We start from the raw sequence: 21,317 nt of genomic DNA on the forward strand, positions 1-21,317 counted from the left end.
TTTATGTCCCATACTAAGCCAACAGTCATAAAAAATAAGAAAAGTGGAAAATATGTTTTTAAAACAGTCTCTGAAGTTGAATCAAGTCAGCACAGATGCATCTCATTTAAAAGGCATCACAGGAAAATCTAATTTGAGAAGGATTTGTTAGTCACAATGAAAACACCCATGGGAGAGTCAACATGAGGCCAGCCAACGGCAAAGCATCTTAAAAATGAAATAAAATGATAAGAGTATGGCAATACGGTCTAGTTATTTTCATGACTTGCCTGTAATGTGTTTCCATTCAGTGAGGTTCCTAAATTAAAGATGACACTAACACAATGGTACTAAAATGCGGATTATAGTTGCCTTAGAATATACAGTACACTTTTCACTTGTATAAAATGGTGGCATGCCAGTCTAGTTTTTTTAATAGTCAAATACTAAATTTATTAATTTTTTTAATATATCATTATTCACTAAGAATGTGTGTGTGTATGTAAACAGTGCCTCATCTTGTCTCTGATGGTTGTCACTATACCCTTCTTAATAAGGATCTATGTGGACTTTGATGAGCCAAAGGTCTTTATTTATTTTTATATAATAATCTAAAATGTATTCCAGAATACTTAAACAACGGTATGTTGTAACATACTCTTGTTAAGTATTCTAAAAAATAAAAAAAAGATTCCATACTTATCGAGTGCTGCTTTGACTGGCCAAACTTTGAAAGGATTTGGAAACTAACCCAGCCTTTTCGATTTAATAGCCAGTTCTTCAGAAAGATTGTAGCTATTCTTAGCACCAGTCTTTGGATGCCACTAACCTGTTGTCTCTTCTCTATCTCCAGCTTCATCCGCATGATCAGGCATCTCAAGGTGTCTTTGAAGGTTTGCCTCAAGGTTTTCTCCATCAGGACCTTATGGAAGGCTCCAACCATGCTGCCACACAGAAACACCACTGCATTGGACAGTAGCTAAAGAAATACACAAAAGAAGACATTAGAGCTCAAACAGACATTACTAATTTACTTTACCAATGGATTTACTTTTACATGTTGTTCATCACATATTTATTAACTAAAATTTTTTAAAAATTAGTAGGGAGTTTAGATGTATTCATTTTCTGTCTGTTGTCTATGACTGTTGGACATCTCAGTACCATATTCTATTCTAGTCTGCCAATGCAAATCAGAACAATACATGGGTTTATGCTGTTTAGTATATTATCTTTTCATATAACTTTTTGCATTTTATTCTTTCTGATTTCTTCAATTAAAGTCAGCATTATCTTCCAAAGTTTCAATGCGTAGTTTTAGTGTCTTGGTGTCTGAAGGATTTTCCCATTCTGATCATTTTTTGGTTAAATTTAACTACATCAAATATTGATACAAAAGTTAACTGCAGCTTCAGTACAGAAAGAGTAGCACTGACCATAAGTAAACTATAGTGACTTCAAGTGTTTAACACACTCCACAAGTACTGTACAAGCAATAGCCCCAGTCTGATATATTAATATTAGAGGAACATCTGGAATAGATTAAAGCCAAATGGCGTCACCTGGTTAGCAAGGTAAGGAGTGGGCTCATTGCTGTAAACGGTGAGGCGCACAGAGAGGGCCATAATGTGGGACAGAGAGGAGATCACACTCAACACCACAGCATACCACAGCTTAAATGGCAGCATGGTGTACACAGTGAAGATGATGAAGAGGAAGAAAGGCACCTGGAAACATAAAGGCTTTGTTATTTCAAGAGGTCATCTGTTGTGCCAGAGCTAAATAAAATTCTACTAAATGCTAAATTCATTTACTTATTTTGAATGATTTGGTGTCATAAACGTGGTTAGACTTTAACGTAACTTGAACTAGACAGCACTCAGAGTGCAACCTCCACCAAGGGCAACTCAATTTCCCCATAATGCCATAAAAGCAATATTCCCATGATAGTGTGACCCTCATAATATGATTGCTTGACCATGAAAACCTACTGCTGGTATCTGGAATGAAGCTGATATCATTAATAGTTTGAGGGTTATTCAAGAAAAATGATATGACAAACATTATCTCATTGGTTTAGGGGTAAAACAGGGACTTCAGTGAGTGGACTGTGGGCAAAGTGGTGAAGATTTCACTATTCTGCAAGTTTGTGTTCTGCTTGTTCAACAGCTGGTTGATAAACTGCTCATACAGTCTCCATTAGTGGAGGAGGGCAGCCCCTCAAAACCGACACAGAGGAAAATACAGTAAAACCAGATGGTTGACAGTCCCCGTCAAACACTGAGGTTATGCCAGGTAATGATAAAGGGAGGTACATGGTGTACTGCTCATTAGGTTCCGACGGTGAAAACGCACCTAGCTGGAACACCGGTGTTCTCACTGACAGACTACTGTGCTCCGAACAAGATGTAGCTGCCTGCTAATAGAGCTATCTTGGTCAGATAATGAGCATTCACATCTCCGAAAATATCAGAACAAATTCCTAAATTGGCATTATTTGGGCAGACTGATCACATATTCTCAATCTAAGCGGCTACTTTGTCACGTGAAAAAAATGTAAAAAGGTAACAAAATGGCATAATACCAGTCCTCTGGATGAAAATGATAACAGTTTTGAGCTTGGCTCAAAATCTCCCTCTACCATCAGGCTCTCGCCCAGCTGTCACTGCATAGAATAGATCTTTCTCCAGTTCTAGGCTGGTGCCTCACTGGACTCCTCCAGTACCTGTCTCACACAACAGGGTGGACTGAGTGACATTACTAAGTTCCCATTGACAATGAATGGGCAGCTTTCATTCACCCTGGGCATTGTCTGTATAAACCAGGGGTGGGCAAACGTTTTGACTCGCGGGCCACAATGGGTTCTAAAATTTGACAGAGGGGCTGGGCCGGGTGTGTTTGTATGAACTAATATAAATGACATACAAAAGCCACTACATAAAAGGTTTTGGCCTTTAACAGGTAGCAAAGCATGAACATGCAAGGCTTATTGTACAAATTATTCTCCAAATGCATTTTTACATAACACAGTAGAGAAATAAACCTTCAATTTTAGTGGGAACAGTGTTGTTGATCTCCCTTTTTAGGCAGTGCATCAAAGCCCGGAGTTAGTTTTGCTGTGGCTATTCTCAAGATAGACCCGAGGTGTTGGTCAGTTAACATGGATCTGTGACTGGCGTTGTTTATGTTCATGATGCTGAACGTCTGCGCACACACATAGGCCGAGCCAAACAACGCCAGCATCTTCTGTGCTGTCTGTCCTCCGGAGGTTTGGAAACGTGACTTTGTTAAGTGAAGCATAAAAGTCATTCAGTTTAAGAGAGTTGAACTTCTCCTTTAAAACGGAGTCAGACTGAAGATCGATTAGTTCCAATTGCAGCTCCTGTGGTGCTGTTTCAGGGTCTTGTGACAGGGGACAGGACACCAGCTGAAGTGACTTGTCAACTTTTTCAAAATCAGAACAACAACGGCAGAAATCTCCGTGCAGGTCGTCCATTGATTTGCAGTATTTCTTCGTGTTTCGGGTGGCCTCCCTCTGCATGGCTAGTGTGGGAAAATGAGTGAAAGATTTGTTTGAAATTTGTCTGGAGAATAAAGTCAGCTTGGATTTGAAGGCTCTCACATTTGTGTACATGTCATGCACAAACTGATATTTCCCCTGTAGCTTCACATTCAGTGTGAAAAAATGTCAACAGCAAATGCAAAGTCACAAAACCAGTTCTTGTCGCTCAGCTCAGGAAATACGTCGGATTTCCCCATTAACTCCAAAAGTGCGCTAATCTCCTCCTTAAGCTCAAACACTCATTGCCCAAACTTAACCAGTGCACACGAGAGTGGTAAAGTAAGTCCTGGTGATCCGCATCGGTTTCCTCCAGTAACGTAATAAACTGACGTATAAAGTTAACAAGTTTTAAGACTGTATTCGCGACATGATTAAGCTGCAATACAGACATACACAGAGATTCCTGATAAATGATGCAGTGATCTACCATCTACTGGGGAAAACGCGGGCATTGCAGGGAAAAGTCAAAACGAATGAGGTTTAATGATAACATAATTTAATAATATAATTTGGACCAGTTCGGGGGGCCGGATTAAAAAGCCTAACGGGCCGTAGTTTGTCCGTGCCTGTCCTACACCCACAGCAAATTTGATGAAGATGTGGCCATTAGTTACCTTGTGGAAAAAGGTGTAGAAGAAAGGCCCAGTACCAGAAATGACAAAAACTGGACTAGTCGAATTAGGAACAGAACATTAATAGCCATAATTTTTTGATCTGACTAGGAGTTTTTGAGATATTTTGCTCTGGAGCAACATGTGGAAAATAAATATAATTTGCAATATCCCTCACAAATTAATCCGAAAAACTAGAGTGAAAAATATTTTGCTGAGTCTGTAAATTAGCCATCAACCTCTGAGCAGTAGCTGCCTGTTCTTGCACTGACTGCTTGCTAGCGTAGTCAGCATGATTTGTGGCAAAGTGACGGCTGATATTGTATTCTTTGAAAAGTGCAACAGTTTCTTGGCATATCAAACATACAGCTGTTGATTGGACTTCAGTAAAAAACTATTTTGTTGTCCACTCCTTATTAAACACTCATCACTCACTGTCCACTTTTATTTTCTTTGGTCGCTCATTTTTGAAGAAGGGCAAAGTGAAAAAGTGATGGTAGAGAGGTCAATGTGTCTAAAGTGCACCATCTACTGGGAAAATGCAAGCATTGCAGGGAAAAGGCAAAATGAATGAGGTTTAATAACAATTTAATAATATAATTTGGACAAGTTCGGCGGGCTGGAATAAAAGGCCTAGTGGGCCGTATATGGCCCGCGGGTCGTAGAGCGTAGTTTGCCCATGCCTGCTGTATGTGATCAGAGTGCACAGCAGCGCAGCTGCACACTGGCTGTAAAGAGGATCACATACAGTTATCAGCCTTTCCAGCACTCATAATGGTGAATAATCTTTTACAATATTCTTTTATCTAAATTATGCTATGGATCTGTGCCAAAATCTAATCAATTGTTTTGTGGCCCATACCCTATCCTCTCCTAAAATTTCCTCCAAATACACTTATTACTTTTTGAATTATCCTGTTAAGAAACAAACCAACCAACAAACACATATTGTACCTTGGTGGAGGTAACAATGCTTCCAGAAAAAAGAAGTACATGTTACTGTTAAATTACTTTGATTAATCAAAGCTCAAAAGAATTTTAAAATAAAAACAGCCATCTGAATATTAAAAATAAGAAATGTTTATATTAAAAAAAGACCTTACACTTAGTTATTAAAATAAGGACATAACCACTGGTGCTTTCTCAATCTTTGTATGTGTTGTTGAAGATCTGCCATACCCAGACATGCAAGTCTGTGTGGCCTGCGAGAATCTTATTCTAAAAGTTGTGTGAAAAAAGTATAACCTTTATCTCAACCCTACTAAGAAATGAGATTACCTGGTCCCAAGGCAGGATGATGGGGCTGCAAAAGATAAAGGTGAAGCCCATAGTGAGGTGTGTGGCCCACACAATCAGGCCCAGTAGACGTCTCCATCGTTGTGAGAGCATCTCTGTGCACACCAGCACAAACACAGCCAGAAACACACACAGGCTACCGCTGACCACGCTTACAAAGGCACAATGCTCCTTTGCGCTCTGTTGCAGCAGCCAGAGAGAAGAAGAAAAATATTTGAGTCACATGTAGAGTCTGAGTTCCTTATATATATGTATGAGGTGTATGCACCTCATGAAGAGGTTTTACATAGAGTGCTACTGTATACAGCCATATTACAATTACTAATATGTGTATTTTTCAAAGTCATTTTTAAAACAATATTAGGTAGAGGGATAAAGAGACCATGCAACTGCTGTTCGACCTTAAGGAACATCAGCTGCAAATTGAAAAATGTTGTAATGTGTCAGGAGGGAAAGTCTCAAACATCATTACAAAGTAGACCCTCACCAACACTGAATGAACAGGTTTACAGGACATTTGCTTTACAAAACTACAAGCTACAGCCTCAAAGAGGATCATAAGGGCTTGCCCAGTTATTCAGTAGATAATTATTGTGTGTCTCAGTTAAAACTGAGGGTCACACTCAGTATAAGATGCTCCTGAGAGGCACTGAAATTCAGCCTGAGCACTGAGGCTTACATAGGATTACAGATTTTTTTTCTTCACATCTTGCTCTGTATCATGTCCTGCTTGCTCCAGGCCACCACCTTCATTATTGAGTTACTGTACAGTGAAAAGCATTAGTGAAAAAGACTGTGCAGTAGTGTGCATGTCTCTGAGTATGTGTTATTGTTTGTGTGAATATCTCTGTGTGGGGTTCATGCATGTTAAATGCATGTATGAAAGCACCAGTTATGTTTGTTCAAATTGTTCATGTGTGTGATTGTCTTGGTTTAAGTGGGACAGAGTGTGTGGGTGTTGGAGGGAGCACATAATGGAAAACAAGGGGTTAAAAGAGTGCTCAAGAGGGAGACAGGCGCACAATGTCAGTGTTAATAGATCTCTGCTCGTGTCTGCATTGTATGTTGAGCTTTGTGGTTACCATGGCAGCATTGGAAAAGGCCAGATCACAACTAAAGCACTTTCTACCCTCTGTGTAGCTGTGGGACTTGACAAAACCTTTTTGTACGCAAAAAAAGAACAATTATTTTATATCAATAAGCTAAAAGCATGTGAACAGATGCAGCTAATGTTCACGGCATAGCAACACCAAGGACTAAAACAGTCACATGAAACCTGCTGCACTCTTCTATTATTCCCACTCAGCATGATTTTTTTTTTCTTGAAAAGGGGATTGTGACCTGTATAAACTTTCAGTATTTATGTCTGCATTGTCGCTAGGTTTTTACTGATGCTTTATTTATTTAAATGAGACAGTTTTATCCAAGATTTTAGTGTGCCGTAAATTCCTGATTGCTTTAAAATGCTGTATATTAATAAAATAAGATGTATATTATGTTATGTTGTAATCAGCAGTGAAAAATGCCTCTACAACCAGAACATCATAATTAAAAGTAATTATAGACAAGCAAAGGCAGGGAACAAACCCACAGTAGCTGAAAAGTGATAATGACAAACCAACAGTCATGTGTGGAGGACAGTGACATGTTATAAGAATATACACTGCACAAACATCCTCTCACAGCTTAGAACCATGCAGAGCCACTGTATTTCGATAAAATTTAAAGAGCCCAGACAACAGGCTGTGTAATACCATCTCTCCATCTCCAGCCTGAGACCGGCGGTACAAGTGGCTCACTCAGTTTTCCTCTCAGCTATGTCGCTATTCATCCAATGTCAATGACTGGAGTGGAGTTATATAAGTTGACAGTGACTTTCTGACACCAGTAGCCTCCCCCTACCAGGCATCCTGCCCCTGTTTTGCATCTAACTACAGTGTTATACAAGCTCCATCCCAATGTTTTCTGTAAGCTCCTCTGTACCCACAGCAACTGTGTGTGTAAGAGAGACAGCTGAGAAGAAAGAGGAAAAGAAGAATTAGAAGGAGAGAGTAATGGTATACCCAGAGAGACTGAGTGAGTGAGTGAATTTGGCATGTTTATAGTCACAATTTAGGAGTAACTAAAATGAATGAGAAATTTGCACAACATAAAACTGTGTGTGGTGTGTGTGTGTGTGTACAAGCAAGAGATGAAATCACTGTGTGACTAAACATGAGGAGAGACTGTGTGAGAGTGAAAGAAAGATCTCTATGTACGGTAGAAGTACAAAGACAAGAGAAAGAGAGTGTGCTGCAGTGTCAGCAGCAACACAATAGAAGGAAGGTCATGATGATTTTTCCAACAAGGGAAAGTAATAGAATCTCCAGTGACTGGAGCTGTCAGTTCACCGTATGATCGGCCATACTGACTGACATCAAGCCAAAATCAACAGCATGCTGCTGATCAGCAGACGTCAATGAATACCTGCCGTTTCCTCTCTCTGTATTACACTTTCTGCACTTTGATAGCTACATTGTTTTAACCACCATTTTATGCTTTAGTTCTGTCTTTACTCACTTTACATTGTTCAGTTTTCAATCAAAACTTATAAAGAGGATTTTGGTTTGAAGTGCAGCAGGGCAAGTCAACAAACAGATCCAGTCTGTTGAAGTATTTTTGAGCAAAACTGAATCCCTGCTAGCTCCAGGGTTACTGCAGTTTTTCTGACCTCTCTGTAAAGACAGGGAAAACAATTTCCTGACAGAGAGGCATCATTAGCTATATTAAACATGTACTTAACTTTGTTTAATAGAGACTTCCCTGTACACAGAGCGACCTGTACCTTTATCTCATCCAGGGAAACCAACTGAAACATGCATGATCTATTTTAGCAACATCCTCCTTCACATTCAGACTGTTACACAATTACTCACTCATTCACGCTTGTCAGCAACTGCACTGATAGCGAAGAGGAGTTTAGTACTTTATAGAGTAGTATAATAGAGCTTTATTTAAAGTTACATATTGATTTTATTTTGTTTCATTTTATTTATTTTTGTATTAAATGTGTTTATTTAATTTTATTTAAAGAATTTTATTTAAAGCAAGTACAGCTCACATTTTGACAGCCAGTCTATGGATTCAAACTGGCCATCCAGTCATAACATGCGTCATTAAACATTAGGCTACTGTGATTGTCCCCATACACTCTCCAAAATCTTTACTTCATCGCAGTGACATCCTAATTGTTTATTTTCATCCTTTCTTTTGATGTATTTTTAATGTAGTATGATAATAATATTGTCATGTAATATTAACATTTTACAGTCTGAGTTTCGGTGTAACATATCACACAATGAAAACTGTCCAACACTAACAAGAACAGATGCTGACCTTTAAATATGTCATAGCAGGAAGAGCACTGTGTAATTCTTAACATTAATTATGACTGAATTTTAATTTAAGTGAACCAGTTCCATGGACCTGCTATTGTGAATGATGGCTTACTGGGCACTTCATTTAACAGAACCACTGTTATTTTGTCACACCTGTGAATTTCCTGTTATGATAAGTTAGCAAAGCAAAGTTTATTTATATAGCACCTTCCTAAGCCCAGGTTACAATTGGTTAAGGGGCATCTGTTCAGAGGTAGCTAATTCTTTAACTGTTTTTAGTCTCCTTAACATGAATGTATACCAAAGGATAATAATAATAATAATAATAATAATAATAATAATAATAAACCTTTATTTATACAGCACTTTACAACTCCAGCGGAGCACAGAGTGCTTCACAGCAGAACATGTATAACTGCTAAAAAAACACTACTAAAACAATAAAACACAGAATTTTAAGGCAGAAACAGTAAAAAACTTCCATATCAGGATACAACTAGAATAAAACAAGTTAAAAACGTCTCTTTGAAGGAGGTAAGACGGGTTAAACACCAAAGGCCTGTCTAAAAATTTGACTTAAAAGCCGCTAACTCGGTTATGGACCATAGCTCTAGTGGTCGAGAATTCCAGAGTCTGGGGCCATACACAGCAAAAGAGCGGTCACCTCATTTTTTGTATGAAGACCATGGGACAACCAAGGACTGATGTTCTGAGGAGCGCAGAGCTCTGCATGGAGCATAAATAGACAAACGATCAGACAGGTATGGAGGAGCGAGGCCATTTATAGACTTAAATACAAATAGTAGCACCTTGAAGTCAATTCTAAACTGTACTGGCAACCAATGTAGCAAGAGAAGATAAACTGTGGCTGAAAATAGCATAATACTAGAACCACATAACTAAAAAGTGTTTGTTTGTTTTTTTTATCTATAGCTTCTTGCTTAGTAATTATACAGGTAATCTGACCACAATGCATGTTCTCCCTGTGTCTACATGGGTTCTCTCTGGGTACTCCGGCTTCCTCCCACAGTCGAAAGACATGCAGCTTAGGTTGATTAGCGATTTTAAATTCCCCCTAGGAGTAAGTGTGAGTGTGTGTGGTTGTTTGTCTGGCGACCTGTCCATGGTGTACCCTGCCTCTCGCCCAGTGTCAGCTGGGATAGGTTCTAGCCCCTCTGTGACCCTATTCAGGAATAAGCAGTATAGATGATGGATAGATGGATCTGACCATAATGCTGTCTTTGATTTGCTTATCTGACATAGTCAATTAGCCACCCAATAGAAACAACATTCTCTCTGAGAGAAAAAAAAATGGATAAGTGCTGTTTAATAGAACTATTTTCTGGAGTATGATCACCAGGTCTGGTGTTTATGTACAAACTATCACTGTTACAAGCTTTAGGAGACATATGATCATAGCCTTACAGTATGTGAAGTGAAGTTATTGTAAAACATTTGTTGTGCAGCACTTGGAACAGTCTACATAATTTCATGCCTTACAGTACAGTCTGAAGCCAAATCTTTGTTACTGGTTTCACTGTTTACAAGCCATTATAATGTCTAGTACAGATGGGTGACAAATTAAAGAAAGAACCTGAATAAGTGAGTGGTTTCTTCCAGGATGACAGTGTCCTGATCCATAGAGCACAAGGTGTCACTGATTGGTTTGATGAGCATGAAAATTATGTGAATCGTATGCAGTGGCAGTGGTTTCCAAACTTTTTTTTGCTGGGAACCCCATTGTGGGTAAAATATTTTTGAGGCCCCCCTCACACTACCATACATGTCAGTTATAATTAATCCTTGCTACATCCCCCCCAACTTAACTCCAGGCCCCATCTTCTTCCCCTCAGTCTGGGAACCGCCATGCTACCAGATCTCAACCCAGCTGAACATCTATAGGAGATTTTGGGCCAACATTTCAGACAGCATCTCCACCACCATTATCAAAACACCACACCAGGGAATATCTTTTGGAAGAATGGTGTTCATCCCTCCAGTAGAACTCAGAGACTTAGAAAATCAATGCTAATGTGCACTGAAGATGTTCTGGAAGTGGTGGCCCAACACCTTATTAAGACATTTTTATGTTGGTTTTTCCTTTGTCACCCATCTGTAGATTCAATCAAAGCTAGAGTGTGGATATCTGAGCCGAGCCCGACAGGATCCATCGGTACCCGAGGATTCGGGCCTGCATTCGGACGGAAATTATGCAGCTTGATCCATGCTCTACTCAAAGCACAGCATTAACATCAGAGTCATTTGCCTTATTCCTTATTCCAAGATGAAAAGACACCAGTGAAGTTACTTGATTTGTGAAATTACTGAAACCACATAAGACTGACAGGAGAAAGTGTATATTCACAATGACCACTATTATTCTGTAATTATTGTGTATTACATTTAAGTGACCATGTGCAGAAAACATTCAGAAACTCAGCTTACACCCTGCCTTGGACTACCTAACATCATCCATTCTTCTGACCTGCATTTCCTCCAAAAATGCATTTCAAGGTCAGGAAAATATGTCATCACTGTGTTCCCTTTATGTTCCTGTAAATTGTATCCATGACAGGTCTGACCAGTTAATGTTGTTTACCAGGTCACACAGGTTGTGAACTGCAGTTGACAGTTTGAAAACTTTGGCTCACACAAGCTGTTTACAAACAAGTTGTACTATAAAGCAGGTTATATTAGACAGGTCACAATAATCTGGCGTCCGAAATCCACTGATATGCCTAGGCTTTCCAAAGAAATTGTCAAATTGCTCACTTTTTAGAGGTTCAGTTAATAATGTTTGATGTCTCTTTGCAGAGAATAACTATAAATCATGTGCAGACATTCACAAGGACCACTGATCGATGCTAATCACTGCTTGGCCTAATGACTGCAGTGCATCACAGTTTAATGTGCAGGTTTTGAGTTACAGTTAATGTTTTCTGTACAGAAAATAAAACTGATATCTTTTCCATACATTTATAAAACCTCAATGCTTACCTGTGCCTCACAAGTAAAAATTAAGCACTCTTACATCTGCATATGGTCAGTCAATTGGAATACAATGAATGTGGAATCTGCAAACAATTTATCATGCTCACTAAGAAATGAGGATGTGAAGACTCACCAGCTTTAGGGCAAAGAAGAGGATGAGGAGGATTCCACAGAAGAGCATGGAGAGGCCCAGCAAGAGCACCAGTGGCTGGTACTGACTGATGCAGGAGAATCTGCGGTACAGTGTCTCATTTTTCAGCTCCTGGTCATTCAGCAGGTACTTCCCCTTGGTTGGCATGGCTGACACTTCTTACAGAGGCATAGCAGGTGTTAACAAGGAGCCCCAGAAAGCAGGAGTGTGTGTTTCCACTACTTTGTGTGTGTGTAGATCAGAGGACTAGCTCACGACATTCAAGTGTTTTTTCTTTGACGTGGCATCTTGAATATTGCTGCTTCTCTCACAACTTTGTTGTAGCTCTCTTCAGTGGTCGTCTCCCTCTCCCTTTCGCTGCTCCCTTTGTACCTTCTATCCTCTCTCTGGTGTTGGCAGCAAGACCTGCTTCATCTTTTTTGTCGGGTACTGTGTTACTCCTTTCAGTGGGTTTGAGTAATAAGCCCGGACCATAGAGACAGAGAGGAGGAGGGAAGAGGGGCATAAGAAAGGGGAGGAGAGGGATACAGCGGAAGACCAGAAGGACAACAAGATTTGGTGAGGGAGGCAGTAAAAGCCATCAGTGGTCCCACCAGGATTCACAGCATTATGGAACAGTGAGGCTGGCAGCTCCACTCCATAGAGGCACCTGGAAGGAGTAGAGAGGGGAAGAAAAGAACCATAAAGAGGAAGAAGAGCTATTTTTACCAAAGGTTTGGTAGAACACACACACACACACACACACACAACCAAATGCTGATATCACTACCCAAGCTAAGACATTGAAACGAACAAAAACTATATTAAAATATTGTAGAAATATTACATTTCCCATAGGCATTCATAAAAAAGTATGACTTAAAAGAAGATTTTAAGTCCTTGATGTACATTCCCCCTTTTTGTTATATTGCATGTAAATCTGCTGCTGACTGGCCACTGGCCATTTGCACTGCTATCCATGTACATTTCATAAGCTATTATGCATCCCATCACCAACGCCCCTGGTGATGCTAACCACCTGACAATCTTCTTGTTATTATTTGCACTACTGTCGCTGTTTGCACATGGCTTTGAGTTTCATCATAGCCTATTAGGTTGTACCATATAGTTTATCCTAATTACTTTAATTCAGTTTTCATATTCTGTTTATTCTGTGTTTGCTTTTATTCTATTTTAGTTTCTTAAATGGTATGGGCATTCAACATTAGGTGAGAGAGAAACAGTATTTTTTTGTATGTCATGCACATATAGTGAATTGACAAAAAAATCTTTGATCTTTGATGTATGAGAAAAGGCAGAATGTAATCAGACACTTTATGTGACTCACTGAGAATGCTGTGGGAATGAGACAAATATCCAGCTCCTTTGATGAGCACATGCTTATTCATTCATACCTCTGCAATTCCCACAATCCAGAAAGTCCTCTCTCTGTTTTCCACAATCTTCATAGAAATTAGCCATCGATTGGCTGGGGAGCTAACGAGAGCAGCTGCACTGGAGTCAGTGTAATACAATGTCATTGAATTTACCACTTCATTCTCATCTCAGGTAATCTTTTTTTTGTGGATACAAATACACCTTTTTTTATTGCAACAAAAAATAACACATTTACAGGACAAAGCACATAACATAGTACATGAGAAAACAGACATCAACAAAAGAGTGAAAAGAGTGTGTGTGTGAAATTGTGTAGTGTGTGTGTGTATCCAACTCTAGACTGATATTCATTACTTAAGGGAAAATAGAATTAAACCAAATAAATTAGCAAAATGGAGGGGATATAAATGTAAAGGAATGAAAAGACAGTTTGATAGAAAATGGATAATTGTAGTAATAAAATAAAGAAGAAAAAAGCAATATAAATCCTATAATACATACTTTTGCATTCACATACTTATATATACACACACAATCATATATATGTAAACATGTTCATAAATAAATGAAATTAACAGATCTGTAAATGATTAATGAGAGGCAAGAGGAAAAAAAGGGGTGGGTGGGTAATATTCTCAGTTAATTTGGTTTGATTGATAGGTGTGACACTCAAAACAGTAGCATGGACAATGAGGACTAATAACAGTAACAATAATGAATTACAAAGCAGCCCTTTATATTTCTGGGAGTTTGTGGGAATGTGCGTGGCCTCGGCCTCAGGTGTCTGGTTTAAGTTAAAAGATGTTAGAAACGGGTTCCAAGTGTCAGTAAAGGTTGGTATATTATTCTTATAGGTGGATGATATTTTCTCTAGTGTGATGTGTTCTATGAGAAGGCTGGTCCAGTGGTTGATGTGTAATGAATTTTTAGATTTCCAGTTTAGAAAGTTTGTTTTATTGGCAATAGTTAATGAGATAAGAAGTGGGTTTTTATATTTAATTAGTAGGTGGTTGACTTCTCTGGCATTACCGAGCAGGCAGAGTGATGGAAGTTGAAAGTCAGGGTTATGCCTAATTGAAGTGTGTCTACATGGTGTTAATAATGATTTGGTGGTTTTGTTTGCTTTCCACCAGGCTGTCAGAGTTGGAGAGATTGTGATATTTTTAAAATAGTTAATTTTCTTAATTGGGTATGGTAGGAAGGCATGATCTGATTTTGTTCTAGTTCTATCCATGAGCTATTGCAACTATCCTTCTGAATCCACTGAACTAAATACTGTAATTGATTTGCTAAGAAATAATACTCAAAATTTGGTGCTTCTAGGCCACCTTTTGATTTGTTCTTCTGGAGTGTTGACAGGGAAATTTGGGGTTTCTTATTATTCCAGTAAAATTGTGAAGTTAGAGAATTGAGTGATTTGAACCATTTATCCGTTGGTGTTGTGGGAAGCATTGATAATAGGTAGTTAATTTGTGGTAAAGTTTTCATTTTGACTGTAGCAATTCAGCCAATGAGTGACAGTGGGAGGTTGAACCAGTGTTTGAAATCATCTATCTTTTTTTTTAGCAGAGGGGTGTACTTGAGGTTAAAATGTTCTGCAGCCTGGGGGGAAATACTGATGCCTAAATATTTAATGTTGCCAGTGTGAAGTGGTAGGGGACAGTCTTGAGCTGCAGAATCCCAGGCATCTTCAGAGAGTGGCAATATGATTGATTTATTAGTTTATTGTGTAGTTAGAAATCCTGGACAGTGTATTAATAATAGAGAAAGTTTCTCGTACTGAACTGTAGGGGTCTCGTAGATATAATAGTAAATCATCTGTATAGCGGCTAATTTTATGTTGTGAGTTAGTATCTTGTATTCCTTTGATGATGTTATTCTGACATATTGCTGCTGCTAGAGGTTCAATGAAAATGCCAAATAGAGATGGTGAGAGTGGGCATCTTTATCTAGTTCCCCAGTAAAGTGTGAAACTTTGTGAGGTTATCCCATTTGTGGTTATTGTAGCTCTTGGTAATGTATATAGCTTTTTAACTCAAGTGGATGAAAGATTCTCCAAAACCAAACCTTCGTAGTGTGCTGAAGAGAAATGACAAGTTAACTTGGTAACTGAGAAATAACAATGATAATATCTGCCAGAAGTGTTTATAAAATTCAGCAGGGACTCCATCAGGTCCAGGTGATTTATTATTTGGCATGGATTTCAGTGCTTTGTGGAGTTCTTCCAGAGTGATGGGGGCATTTAAAGTATCAGTTTGTTCTCTGCATAGTGTTGGTAATTTTATATTGTTTAGGAAAGTATCTATTTTAGATGGATTTGGTTTGTGATCAAAGGAGTATAGTTTGCTATAAAATGCTCGAAATACATTGTTAATATCCTGTGGATTATGAACAGTTTCACCTGCAGAGTCAAGTATGGATGTAATGATTGCCGTTTCTTTTTTACATTGTAGATGATTTGCCAAATATTTATCTATCTTGATGCTATATTGAAACTGTTCATATTTGAGTTGGTGGATTAGGAGTTGTGTTTTTTTTTTTTCTATCCATGAGCTATTGCAACTATCCTTCTGAATCCACTGAACTAAATACTGTAATTGATTTGCTAAGAAATAATACTCAAAATTTGGTGCTTCTAGGCCACCTTTTGATTTGTTCTTCTGGAGTGTTGACAGGGAAATTTGGGGTTTCTTATTATTCCAGTAAAATTGTGAAGTTAGAGAATTGAGTGATTTGAACCATTTATCCGTTGGTGTTGTGGGAAGCATTGATAATAGGTAGTTAATTTGTGGTAAAGTTTTCATTTTGCCTGTAGCAATTCAGCCAATGAGTGACAGTGGGAGGTTGAACCAGTGTTTGAAATCATCTATCTTTTTTTTTAGCAGAGGGGTGTACTTGAGGTTAAAATGTTCTGCAGCCTGGGGGGAAATACTGATGCCTAAATATTTAATGTTGCCAGTGTGAAGTGGTAGGGGACAGTCTTGAGCTGCAGAATCCCAGGCATCTTCAGAGAGTGGCAATATGATTGATTTATTAGTTTATTGTGTAGTTAGAAATCCTGGACAGTGTATTAATAATAGAGAAAGTTTCTCGTACTGAACTGTAGGGGTCTCGTAGATATAATAGTAAATCATCTGTATAGCGGCTAATTTTATGTTGTGAGTTAGTATCTTGTATTCCTTTGATGATGTTATTCTGACATATTGCTGCTGCTAGAGGTTCAATGAAAATGCCAAATAGAGATGGTGAGAGTGGGCATCTTTATCTAGTTCCCCAGTAAAGTGTGAAACTTTGTGAGGTTATCCCATTTGTGGTTATTGTAGCTCTTGGTAATGTATATAGCTTTTTAACTCAAGTGGATGAAAGATTCTCCAAAACCAAACCTTCGTAGTGTGCTGAAGAGAAATGACAAGTTAACTTGGTAACTGAGAAATAACAATGATAATATCTGCCAGAAGTGTTTATAAAATTCAGCAGGGACTCCATCAGGTCCAGGTGATTTATTATTTGGCATGGATTTCAGTGCTTTGTGGAGTTCTTCCAGAGTGATGGGGGCATTTAAAGTATCAGTTTGTTCTCTGCATAGTGTTGGTAATTTTATATTGTTTAGGAAAGTATCTATTTTAGATGGATTTGGTTTGTGATCAAAGGAGTATAGTTTGCTATAAAATGCTTGAAATACATTGTTAATATCCTGTGGATTATGAACAGTTTCACCTGCAGAGTCAAGTATGGATGTAATGATTGCCGTTTCTTTTTTACATTGTAGATGATTTGCCAAATATTTATCTATCTTGATGCTATATTGAAACTGTTCATATTTGAGTTGGTGGATTAGGAGTTGTGTTTTTTTTTTTGTATACAATACTTTCGAGTTGAGTTTTGAGGTGGGTCAATTCATTCTGTATTCTTTCAGTAGGGTTATTTGAATATGATTCTGTCAGTTGTTTTATGTTTAGTTCTAAATTGTTTTTCAATTTTTGCTTTCTTTTTCCTTGTATGATGAATATGATATTATTTTTCCTCTATTGCCTTTCCTGTTTCCCATAGTAGAGAGGGTGAGGTTCCTGGAGAGTCGTTCATCTCCAGCAAGAATGCCCACTCTTTGTTAATAAGTATCAAAGTCTGCATTTTGAAGCAATGATGTGTTAAAGTACCATCTTTTAAAGGGTTTAAAAGGGCTTTGAGTATGTAATTTGAGTGAAATAGGAGCATGGTCACTGATTATGATTGAATAAATTGTGGCTTCTGTTACATGTTGGATTAGTGAATTGCTTATGAGAAAAAGGTTGATTCGTGTTGTGTGGTTAATCAAAATATTGACAATGATAAATCTAAATCTTCAGCGGACAGCCAGGACTGCAGAAAAGGTCTTTGGTGTGAGCCTGCCCTCCATGGAGGACCTGTACACATCACGGGTCAAAAGGAGGGCAGCGAGGATCACTGCACACCCCTCACACCCTGGACACATTCTGTTTGAACTCCTCCCCTCTGGACGGCGTTACAATGTGCACCAAGACAACCAGGCACAGGGACAGTTTCTTCCCCCAGGCTGTTGCTCTGATGAACACTTAACCCACGGCAGTATGATGAGACAATAACCCTCAGTGCAATACTTTTAAATATACCTCGTACAGATTATACAGACTTGTACAGGTCTCTAGTTGTTAAGTACTCTGTTTTATCCCTATTTATCTCATTTCAATGAACATTCCTTTGTTGTCTGCATTGTTTACTGTCTGTTTATACTGCTTTTTCTGAATTGTTTGCACTGTTTGTTGATGTTAATACTGCTATTTTGTTATATTACACAGCCTTATACTGGTTTACTGTTTGCACATTGAGAGCCAATATACCTAAGTCAAATTCCTCGTGTGTCCGTCACACCTGGCAAATAAAGCTGATTCTGATTCCTATTCTGATCTACCTTCTGGGTCAATGATGGATATGTTATGGACCAGTGAGATGTTTTATTCATTAGAATTGAGACACCTCACTGCCTGCTATTGTATGTTGATGAAAATAGTTTGTTAAATTGTTTAAATGTGAGGTTTTGTGATTCAGGATTTGTTAGGTGAGTTTCCTGTAAGAAGCATATATCTGCCTTTAGTTTCATCAGGTGATTAATGATCTTAATCCATTTGGCCTGGGTCCGGAAGCCTCGCACATTCCATGATACAAATTTAAGTGACTATGATTGTTTGTTAAAAATGGCCTTTGAATATGAAATACAGTATATTCTGAAGAGGGAGATACTAGGGGGAAGGGCAGGGAACAAGAAAAAGTAAATAATAATGTAGAGCCGGTGTGTGTGTGAGAATGTCGATATGTAGGTGTTTGTTAGCTGAGGGTGACTGAAAGGAAAACACTGTGTCAAATGTAAAAGCGGGAGGTAAAAAGAAAAAGAAAAATAAACAAAGAAAAAAAAGACAAAAAGACCTAAAACAAACCAAAACAAAAAGACAACAAACAAATACACATACCAAAAAACATAGTGCAACAGACATGGCAACAAAGCAACATCCAGGCCAGAGATGTTTGTAGGAGGGCATGAGATATTTTTATGTGTATGTATTTACGTGGTGAGAATGCTGGCCGGGTATTATTTAATAAATATAAGAATCAACAGTCACTGGTTGTTAGATGTAATGTGGGAGATCAGAAGAGCCATAAAGTGATGTTAGAGTCTTGGTTCAGCTGTCCTTCAGTGAATAATTTGTCCACAATGATGTTTGCTCGTTTATTGTTTTGTCTGTGTTGTTTCATAATGGGGTAGAGAATTTTGGGCCATTCATTAATTTCTCGTGGGAATTGGTTGTTGAGTCCGTAATGTGTGCCTTTCAGTTCTTTTCTTTTACTTTTGACGAGTTCCTTATGTTTGTAATGTTCCAGTTTGGCTATTATTGGTCGGGGTGTTTTGTTTGAATGTGATCCAAGGTGGTGTACACGGTGAAAGGTGATCATGTTGACTGTGTCCGGTGGGATTTTTAGTTGATTCTTCATAAAGTCCTTAACCAGTGCTTCGGGGTTGTCGGGTGATTGTTCTTGAATGCTGGTAAAAAGCAGGTTATCACGAATGTTTCTGGTTTGAATGTCTAGTATCATTTCTTTCATTATTCTGTTTTTTTCATGATGGAGTCCATTTTGTCGCTCAGTTAATCTAACAAACATGACAGATCCACAGTTGAGGTTCCAGTAATCAAGGAGACAACTGGCATGCAATGTAGGCTTGTGATTTGGTGGGGGAGTTAATGCTATCCAGGTCTTTATTGTTATTGCATGTAAAGTGAAAAAGGCTGTCCTCAGATGACCTATTCATTGTTTTACCACTAGAAACCAATGGGGGACCAATCTGAGCACAATGCAACAACAGTAAAGCAACAATCGACTGTACTTAAAGTTTTAAAACTCCTGCATCATTTTTTTACTTTTATAATAAACAACCAACTGCAAACATAAAGCACACACTGCATCATGAGCCATTTATCTTCTCTGTCTAATAACTATATATAACTATATATATATGTGTGTGTGTGTGTGTGTGTGTGTGTGTGTGTGTGTGTGTGTGTGTGTGTGTGTGCTTGCCTTAATGACAAGGCTCCATCGTATCTTAAAGACCTCATAGAGCCTTATTATCCCAACAGAGCAACTTCGCTCACAGGGTGCAGGTTTACTTGTGGTTCCTAGAGACCACAAAAGTAGAATGGGAGGCAGAGCCTTTAGCGATCAAGCTCCTCTCCTATGGAACCAACTCCCAGTCTGGCTGCTGGGGGGCCCCATGATGCTCTGAGTTTTTCTCCTCCCTTCTCCTCTCCTCCCCTCTCTCTCTATGCTTCTATATGCCACATTACACATCGCTAACTTTGTGTCTCCTTTCTCCCGTAGTGTGTTCTCTCTCTCTCTCTCTCTTTGTACCTTTCTGCAGGTAGCCCTGGCTCTGGAGCTCTGATGAGCAGTCACTGGCCACATCAACCTGACCAGTGCTTGATTATTGTGTCTTGTTGCTTTTCTTTTCTTTTCTCTCTCCTCTATCCACTCACCCCAACCGGTCGAGGCAGAAGGCCGCCCACCAAGAGCCGGGGTCTATCAGAGGTTTCTTCTTTTAAAGGGAGTTTTTCCTCCCCACTGTCACCAAGTGCTTGCTCAAGGGGGATTTGTTGGGTTTATGTAATAATAGTGATAACAGTAAGGTCTAGACCTAACTTTGTAAAGAGTCCTGAGATGACTTTTGTTGTGATTTGGCGCTATACAAATAAAATTTGATTGATTGATTGATTCTTTGAGGTGTGTGACTGTGTTGCATTTCCACTAGCAAGACTAAGGGAAGATGCCAGGAAGGCTCTGCCAAAACACACACTGTAGATATAAACTGTGCTTATCTCTTCTAACAATTACAACCCTGTGGCTGGGCTACGAGAAACCCTGATAATAACATCATGCAGTCCATACAGTCTGACAGCAGAGGCAGGGGCTGCTCTATGCTGATAAATAAATCCTACTACAGTTCTTCTCAAAATGCTGAGATTGTCAGTTAAGTTGCTCAATAACTCAATGAGAGAATTTTCATGTGACTACCTCATTCTAGCTAATGAGAGCACTATTCATTTGGGAGAAAGGAGGAGACACTGACTTAAAGCTCAGCAGAAACAATGTGAACTTTGCACCATTGTCAATAGAAACCTTATTTGCTCCAGCAGCTAACAGCGCCATGTAGGTGTGCACTGTGTGTAGGAAGAGCTTCATGTTTGTCCCTCACATAGCAACTGTGACAGATGCTATGTTCCATATAAAAAGTGTACAGCAAAGAGGAAAGATCAAAAAGAGGGGGCAAGAGGCATGCACCTGTTGCACTATATGTAAGTGAAGAGTAGGCCACAATGATTCAATCTTAAAATGTATTGCCACAGCAAGCAGTGTGATGACTGGTGCAGTGGCAGTTTACAGGCACTTTTAACTTTCCCTCTCACAGCTGC

At 38.8% G+C, this 21,317-nt stretch overlaps 1 protein-coding gene across 7 annotated transcripts in view; it reads right to left on the reverse strand.

Moving 5' to 3' along the window:
• Positions 1-21,317, reverse strand: part of adcy7 (adenylate cyclase 7) — a 72,746-nt gene that overhangs the window by 24,644 nt on the left and 26,785 nt on the right. For 5 of the 7 annotated variants that reach the window (XM_020592338.1, XM_020592337.1, XM_020592339.1 and 2 more), the window contains exons 2-5: positions 11,950-12,616; positions 5,431-5,628; positions 1,542-1,706; positions 809-958 (exon numbers count right to left, since the gene is read on the reverse strand). In XM_020592338.1, coding sequence (XP_020447994.1) covers positions 809-958; positions 1,542-1,706; positions 5,431-5,628; positions 11,950-12,114 — 678 coding nt within the window. In that variant the 5' untranslated portion in view covers positions 12,115-12,616. The remainder of the gene's footprint in view (positions 1-808; positions 959-1,541; positions 1,707-5,430; positions 5,629-11,949; positions 12,617-21,317) is intronic. The other 2 variants (XM_020592335.1, XM_020592336.1) reach the window with 1 other exon arrangement.

The sequence above is a fragment of the Monopterus albus genome, unplaced genomic scaffold (genome assembly GCF_001952655.1).
Source record: "Monopterus albus unplaced genomic scaffold, M_albus_1.0 scaffold17.1, whole genome shotgun sequence".
Lineage (NCBI taxonomy): Eukaryota > Metazoa > Chordata > Actinopteri > Synbranchiformes > Synbranchidae > Monopterus > Monopterus albus.